Source organism: Mus caroli, chromosome 11, assembly GCF_900094665.2.
Source record: "Mus caroli chromosome 11, CAROLI_EIJ_v1.1, whole genome shotgun sequence".
NCBI lineage: Eukaryota > Metazoa > Chordata > Mammalia > Rodentia > Muridae > Mus > Mus caroli.
The window spans coordinates 72,753,064-72,761,391 of NC_034580.1; the positions used below are offsets into that span (position 1 = coordinate 72,753,064).

General features: G+C 52.8%; 1 protein-coding gene across 18 annotated transcripts in view; it reads left to right on the forward strand.

The window, feature by feature from the left end:
- Positions 1-8,328, forward strand: part of Myo18a (myosin XVIIIA) — a 106,685-nt gene that overhangs the window by 63,806 nt on the left and 34,551 nt on the right. For all 18 annotated transcript variants that reach the window (XM_029484093.1, XM_029484095.1, XM_029484098.1 and 15 more), the window contains 6 exons: positions 151-343; positions 1,170-1,250; positions 3,837-3,978; positions 4,092-4,251; positions 5,432-5,618; positions 5,858-6,101. In XM_029484093.1, coding sequence (XP_029339953.1) covers positions 151-343; positions 1,170-1,250; positions 3,837-3,978; positions 4,092-4,251; positions 5,432-5,618; positions 5,858-6,101 — 1,007 coding nt within the window. The remainder of the gene's footprint in view (positions 1-150; positions 344-1,169; positions 1,251-3,836; positions 3,979-4,091; positions 4,252-5,431; positions 5,619-5,857; positions 6,102-8,328) is intronic.

Sequence of the window (8,328 nt, forward strand, 5' to 3'; positions counted from 1 at the left end):
CTCCACCAGCAGACGACTGGCTATCCCTCTAAGCCAGGGGCCCTTGGTACCTGGGCACAGGAAGGGGCCGGCCATGTGCCAGGGCAGAGAAGCGGGGCTCACTGTGTGGTAGTGTCCCATCCAGCTCTGACCCAGGCTCTTCCCACCCAGGGCTCTCAAGTCCAGCCAGCACTCACTCTGTTCCATGATGATCGTGGACACGCCAGGCTTCCAGAACCCTGAATGGGGCGGCTCGGCCCGTGGAGCCTCCTTCGAGGAGCTGTGCCACAACTATGCCCAGGACAGGCTGCAGAGGCTGTTCCACGAGCGCACCTTCCTCCAGGAGTTGGAGAGATACAAGGAGGTAGGTAGTGTCACCAGGGCCCTGCCAGAGCCCCACTCTACCTCTCCTCTGGCCCAGGATCCTGGCCAGGGCCTCTGCACATGGGCATCACTGTCTCCCACTTCTACGTCCGTCCCCCCTCATTTCTGCCCTCCCTGTTTTATGGATGGAGAACCATCCTGGCCCTTAGCTGTGTCCTTTCTTTGCGAATCGTCTGTGCTCTAGGAAGCTGAAGGCATATTCAAAATCCCAGGAAGGTCTTCTTGGTGGCTCTTCATGACCCACTTTTCAGTCTGTGAACTGCCACAGTGCAGTTTCTGCCTCACAGTGGGCCTGGGTGCCTCTTCTCCCAGATAACATATTTCTTACAGTCTAAGTCTTAGGTGTGGCTAGCTATTGAGACCCTCTGAAGAGCTCCCCGGGATGGGGTGAGATCTGAGATTTCTTCCTCCTGCGGAAAATGAAATTTGTCTTGGATAAGAGAAGACCCCAGAGGGAGGGGTGTGGCTTTGTCTGCGTGGGTTCTGAGGATGATTGGGTGAAATGGAGAGAGGGCTTATTCTGCATTGCCTAATCAACTGGTTCACATAACAGCCCAGCATGACTGCGGTTTAGTATGAAAAGAGATTGGGAGGATCTTAGCCGTCAAAGAATCCTGAGTATTACTACCTTGGGAGGTGATGAGCAGTTTGTCCTTTGAGATAGTTTGGGGTGGGGGGCTTCATGGAGATGAGGCATTGCATTTGCTGACCCTAGAGGCCCTGCCCAGCCTGCTCCTGTGGCTGAACAGCCCACTCCTGTACACTCTGTGGTCCCTTGTGCATTACCGTTGTGCCTTCTTTCCTAGGATAACATAGAACTGGCGTTTGATGACTTGGAGCCAGTTGCAGATGACTCCGTGGCTGCTGTGGACCAGGCTTCCCACCTGGTAGGAATGTTAGGGAAGCTTAGGCTGGTCTAGACTCTTTCCACTCACTGGTCTCTGGTAGAGCTGCTGCAGGGGCTTCTGCTGTGGCCTGAGGAAGGATCACACCCATAGAACATTCACGGCGTCACTGCAGGCACCCCGTCTGCCTGTAAGGGTGGCACATTCTCCTGCCTGGCGGAGTGGGGAACCATAACGCAGAGTCCCAGCCAGACAAGAAACTGCCCCTCCTCTCTTGCTGCCTGAGGCTCAGACCCTGTCCTAAGCCTTTCTGAGCCTTCAGTGTACTTGCCACAAACCCTGGGTTGAGGGTGTGGGGTAAGACTCCAAATCCAGAGGCTATAATCCTTCCCTCCATCGTCACAAGAGGAAGGCAGATGCAGTCTCCCAGGGCCTTCGAGGAGGCAGCAGCACCCTCAAACAGGGAAACAGTGGCAAAGACAGGTATGTGAGTTCTCACTCCACAGCCTTGGGGACAAGCTGTCATCCTTTATCTTGGATATCTTGTTGCCTGGGGCAGTGGCTGGCCTAACAGAACTTGGCGTTTGGTGATTGTCACCAATTCCAGAATCTGCAGCCTATACATTTTTTTGGGAGAGTGCTATTTTTGCTGGGCAGCAGAGCTCTTGGTCTCCCTGTTTGACCGCTGTGGTCCCTGCTGGGCTAGCATAGGCGTGGGGAGAAATGCTTAGAGTGCCAGGAAACTCTCCAGGGAAGACAGAGTTTCTATTCCTAACACCTGGGCTCCTGTGGTGGCCTCCCTGGAGAGCCTTTGACATCTTCAGATGTGAGGAAGTTGTCCTGGCATCTCCTGAGCAGCAGGGGGCAGACGTGTGTCAGGCTGTAAATCAGGCAGCCTCCCAAGGTCTCTGCTGATTGATGGTTCTGGGGAGGGGTCTCCATTGCCACATACCACGTCACTCCTTCCTGCTATTCGTCTCCAGCTACTAGAATACCATCCCCACCCACTGGCCCTTGGCCTTCTGGGACTCATACCCTACTCCTTCTATGGGGAAAAAGATACAGGCAGTAGATCAAAGAGATCAATTGTCTTATTTTTCTTGTCTGCCAGGCCCTAAAAGCCAAGCAAGAATGCGGTGTGGGCAGTTCTTCCTGCCTAAGGAAGACAAGGGAGATACCCAGAGACAGAGGCACAAGAAGGGCACCTTTAGGCCAGATGTGGCCACACGCCTGGTTTCCTTGGTCTCCATGGCGTAGTAGAATGAATTCCAGCCTCTCTTGAAAAAACCAGGGGCTGGTGAGATGGCTCAGTGGGTAAGAGCACCCGACTGCTCTTCCAAAGGTCCAGAGTTCAAATCCCAGCAACCACATGGTGGCTCACAACCATCCACAACGAGATCTGGCGCCCTCTTCTGGAGTGTCTGAAGACAGTTACAGTGTACTTATATATAATAAATAAATTAAAAAAAAAAAAAAAGAAAAAGAAAAAACCAGAGGCTTAGAGGCCTGGCGAGTAGCTCATTTGGCAAAGCTCTTGCTGTGAAAATTGGAATTCACCCAGGAGACAGAGACAGGAGATCCCCAAAGAAGCTGGCTAGCTAGACTAGCCAAATTGACAAGTTAAGGCAAGGAACCCTGTCTCAGTATGTAAGGTGGAGACACGTTGAAGAAGAAGGATACCTGGCATTAGCTTCTCCTCTACATGCATGTGCACACATGTGCACACCTGAGGGGGGGATGGGGAGAGAGAGAATGAGAGAGAGGAAGTGGGGGGAAGAGAGAGAGAAAGAGAGAGAGAGAGAATGAGAAAGAGGAAGAGGGCAGGGGAGAGAGAGAGAGAGAAAGAATGAGAGAGAATGAGAATATTTGCCAACACTCACTATATGCAGGCTCTTCCAGGACAGTAGTCGGCTTGAATGGCCAGCATTCCCTTCAGATAGGGTCACATCCTGCTTTTACCCACTCTGCCTCTGTTGACCACTGCCTCTAAAGAGTCACCTGCCTCGGGGGTTTAGTCCTTGGGTTTGTGGCCAGCAGAGATCTGGGCACTCTCTGGGTTCTCCCCACGGGGACCAATGTTAAAACGACAGCCATCATTTATGAAGAGCCTTCTTTGAAGCTGGATGTGGTGGCACATGCCTTTAATCCCAACACACATCGATCTCTGTGGGTTTGAAGCCACCCTGGTCCACAAAGTTAGACCCTATTTCAAAATAAATAAGCAAAGAAAAGCCTCCTTTGAGACTTGGCTGTGCACAGACTTACAGACTTCATCGCACTGAATCCTCCTCCAGGGAGTGAGGGCAGTATGGGGGCTGACCTTGCTCCCGTGCCTTCTGAGGGGATAAGGATTGAGGAGAAGTTCTGAGTATGAATGCACATCAGAAGGAGCTTCAGTCTTGGGTCCCTTTGGACCCCAAGTCCCATCAGTCTTTTATGGTGGATTCTTAGAATTCTGTCTCAGCTATTATCCCGTGTATGCCCATCTTACCCACAAGGTGGCAGCAGTGAGCAACCAGCGCCACACCGTTCAGATTCAAGCACCTGTTAATAGCGTGTGGTTGGGAGGGGATGGCTCCTTTTGCACAGCTCCACACAGCTAGACCGTCTCTTTTCCCTTGAACATAGGTTCGCTCACTGGCCCATGCCGATGAGGCAAGAGGGCTACTGTGGCTCCTGGAAGAGGAGGCGCTGGTGCCAGGTGCAACAGAGGAGGCCCTCCTTGACCGTCTTTTCTCCTATTATGGCCCCCAGGAGGGTGACAAAAAAGGTAGGTAGTGCCTGGAGGACAGCCCTTTTGCTTTGGAAAAGCCGGGTGGACTCTCTACCTGTATGTCGGCGTCTGGGTCCTGACAGTCAGACCTTTGCTTCGTGTGCCCTCAGGCCAGAGTCCTCTTCTGCGCAGTAGCAAACCTCGGCACTTTCTCCTGGGCCACAGCCACGGTACCAACTGGGTGGAGTACAACGTGGCTGGCTGGCTGAATTACACCAAGCAGAACCCAGCCACCCAGAATGCACCCCGGCTTCTGCAGGACTCCCAGAAGTAAGGCCACCTCATATCCTGACCCTACAACTGTTCTCTGGGATCCCTTCCTCTGGTGATATGTCACAGTCCCATCGATAGGAAGGCAGATAAGCCTCTGGCCCCTGTGACAACAGTCAAGGTCACAAGGGCTTGAGGACACAGGAATAGAGATGGGAGGCATGGTTAGAAGTGCCGATAGTTTTCAGTGTGGATGGTTCCCTCACTCTTCAGAGAAAGCACACACAGCCAGCAGACTCAGTAGCACACACCCATAGCCTCAACGCTCAGAGATTAGTAGCAGGGGTGCCAGAAGTTCACGGTCATCCTGGGCTGCATTTTTAGAAGATTTTATTTTTTATATTATGTGAGGGGAGGGGAGGAGTACATGTGTGCAGTGCCCATAGAGGCCAGAAGAGGGCGTCAGATGCCCTGGCATGAGAGTTACAGTGGTAAGTGAGCCACTTGCCATGGGTCCTCTGCAAGAGCAGTCAGCACTTTGAGCTGGTAAGCTATCTTTGCAGACCTCTCAACAAAATTCAGAAACGAAAAAATTATTTTAAAACCCAGAAATCCATGGGTGGTGGTGGAACCTTCGTTTAACCCCAGGACTCAGGAAGCAGAGGCAGGTGGATCTCTGTGAGTCTGAGTTCAGCCTGGTCTACAAAGTAAGTTCCAGGATTCCCAAGGCTGTACAGAAAAAACCTGTTTTGAAAAACAAAACAAAACAAAAAACAAAACAACAAACAAACTAGGGCAGTTAAAACCCAGAAATCACGTAAGCCCTGTCTTTCGCTCATTTACATCATAGATTGTTAACATCTCCCTCTGCAGGCAGGACTTGTAGGTGCCAGGTAGTTAGCAGTGAAGAGAACACACATCCCTGCCCTACACGAGAGAGGTACTGACCAAGAGATGCAGTACGTGGACTAATTGTGGCACGCTGAACTGTACATTGGAAACATCTCCCCTCACCAGCGAGGACGGAGCACATTCTCCCTCTGCCCTCTCCCTTGTACGGCCTCTGCCTGTCTTGGGTTGTCTCTCCTCTGGTTTTTCTGTAGGATATGAGACATACTGCCCCAGTAAAGATAGCTCAAGCCTCTGACGACAGCCGTATTGGTGTGTGTGTGTGTAGGGGATGGAGTGCAGCCTCTACTGCCCCACGTTGTAACTCCTTTTCTGGCCTTGCCTCCTGCAGAAAGATCATCAGTAACCTGTTTCTGGGCCGGGCGGGCAGTGCCACGGTGCTCTCAGGCTCGATTGCAGGCCTGGAAGGTGGCTCCCAGCTGGCCTTGCGCCGGGCAACCAGCATGAGGAAAACCTTCACCACTGGCATGGCCGCCGTCAAGAAGAAGTCACTGTGCATACAGATTAAGCTGCAAGTAGTAAGTGTCCAGCAGGTCCCAGGTCCCTTCCTCTGGCAGTGTGGGCCACTCAGCACACTAACGGCATGGGAGCCCACTCAGATCCACTGGCCTCGATCATGGCTAGTGGGGTGGCTGCGCCTGGCCTGCCAGGCCTGAGGAGGGCAGGGATGTCTGGGCTTAACAATGTCCTAGCAGGTGGCAGACCAGCTGCTCTCATCAGAGCACTGAAGGGGTCTCTTTCCCTTTCCCTTCGGCAGGATGCCCTCATTGACACCATCAAGAGGTCCAAAATGCATTTCGTGCACTGCTTCCTTCCTGTGGCCGAGGGCTGGCCTGGGGAGCCCCGGTCTGCCTCTTCCCGCAGAGTCAGCAGCAGCAGTGAGCTGGACCTGCCCCCGGGAGACCCCTGTGAGGCCGGGCTGCTACAACTGGATGTGTCCCTGCTCCGAGCCCAGCTCCGGGGATCCCGCCTGCTTGATGCCATGCGCATGTACCGCCAAGGTGAGACATCTTCCCTCCCAACCAAGCCCAGGAGCTCTTTCCCAGAGCTGGCCCCTTCCTGCCCTGCTGCTGTCCTGTCTAGGGACTGGCTTGAGGTCCCTTCCTTCTGAAGGGCCTTCTATTCCCAGCCCAACCTGTTGCTTTATGACTTTCTACTGTGGGATTCTCCTCTTCCTTCTCTCCCTTGCTCATTTCTAGTCCTACACACACACACGCACACACGCACACACACACTCACTACACGAATGCACACAGGCGTGTACACTCCAGCCCTAATGCCCCTATCATTTGCTCTCTCTGTTCCTCTTGCCCATCATCCCTGGTGTGGGCAGGTCAGCTCTGCCCGTAGCATCAGATAAGAAGACTCAGTGCCTTTTCAGCTCCACCTGCCCAAGGGGAAGCGGGTGCTAAATCTCTTGGAAGTACATAAAATTCCCAAGAAAGGTCAGAAAGACCCTTCTAATGGACCCAGCTCCAGGGGGAGGGGACAAGGATGGCAGCAGCAGTTGCCATCCGTAAAGTGTTCATGGCTTGTCAGGTGCTCATCCCAGCTCTTTCACACAGTGATTCACAGCAGCCTCGTGAAGCAGTGACCACTATCATCCCTAAGTGAGGAGGCAAGCCTCAGAGAGGCTAAGGAGCATGCCCAGGGTCACCCAGGGTCACCCAGTGGCAGAGCTGAGTTCCAGCCAGGCAGGTTCGCTTGTCCGGCCTCTCGCAGAGAAATTAGGAATTGCCAGGTTTCTGCTCTTTGTTTCCTCCCATCAGCGAGAAGCTCAGGCCGGGCCCCACCCACCCACAGACAGGTCCCTGGAGGTATCCCCACAAGCGCCCTCATTTTTCCTCAGCAGTGAGAGCCAGGAAACAGGCTCCCTACCCCGTTCTAAATAAATCATCGATCTGTCCCCACGTCTTGATATGGAGTTGGTGTTTATTATTTCAAAACCAGATTGTTACCGCTCTGAACCGAAATCAATGTGCTTTACTCAAACAAGCAGATCGATGAGGCCAGCGGCAGCGGCCNCCCCCTCCCCCCAGCCCCCAGCCACTATCGATAGCGCTGATGATTAATTAAGATGCCAGGCATCCAGACCTGCTATCCTGGCCCATCAATTTAATTGCAATTCAGATACAATCAATAGCTCACTTTGTCTCGGCCCCTCAGCGGCCCCCGCCTCCTGTTCCAATTATCAGGCACATGCATCAGCCTCCTCTCCCAGTTGGAGGCTTTCCCAGAGCTGGCTGGCCAGAGCAAGCCCCCAGCTGGCTGTCAGCAGCCCAGGTGTGGACACCACTGCTGCCTCCAGCAGCAGCCTTGGTGACCTTGGGCAACCCAGTGGCTCCAACCTCAGGCCTCAGTTTCCTAGGCTGACAGCTGAAGCAGATCCTTCTGGGATCCCTTTCTGGCTCGAGGCTCTGTAACCTGGGGAGTGGACCTTTCGGCCCACTACCATGGGCCCGGTGAAATCAGCATAACTGGAATCTACTCCTGCTAGCCTCTCTCCTGACCTTGGTCTAAGCCAGGAGCCATCTCACCCTTCACTTCGCTTCCAGCCCAGACACTCTTTAGGGAAAGAGAATTTCAGGGAATTTTTTTGGTTCTTGTTTTTGTCATTTTAGCTTTAAATTTAAGGTCAAGGTGGGGCAGGGAAGGAGCCCTTCCATAATCCTGCTTCAGGAGACAAGAGACAGGGAGGTCCCATTTCACTGAGTGTTTACACACTAAGCTGCACTTACTACATATTTTGGTTTCTGTGTCTGCTGTATGGAATAAGGTCCAAGGCCCTGTTTAAAGGTGAAGAAGGGCCTGGAGTGTGACTTTAGCTCATGATAGAGAAGGGAGCCCCCACTCAGGAAGCCCTTCAAATGAAGATGGCAGAGGGCAGCTGATCTGGGGATGGCTGGGAGGTCTGGGTGGCCTCTCTACGGCACTTTATACCCTTCCAAGTTCAGGACTCTATGATAATAGAGACCGAGCAAAGCCTTGCAACCTTAATAAGAAAAAACAGTAGGAAATCAGATTGTAGTTGAAAAAATGTGGGGGCTAGCCTGGAATCCAGACCCAACTCCTTACAACCATGTGACTCTGCAGAGAGAGAGAGAAATGTGTGTGTATGTGTGTGTGTATGTGTGTATATGTGTGTGTATATGTGTGTGCATGTGCATGTGTGTGTGTACATGTGTGTGCATGTGTGTGTATGTGTGTATATGTGTGTATATGTGTGTG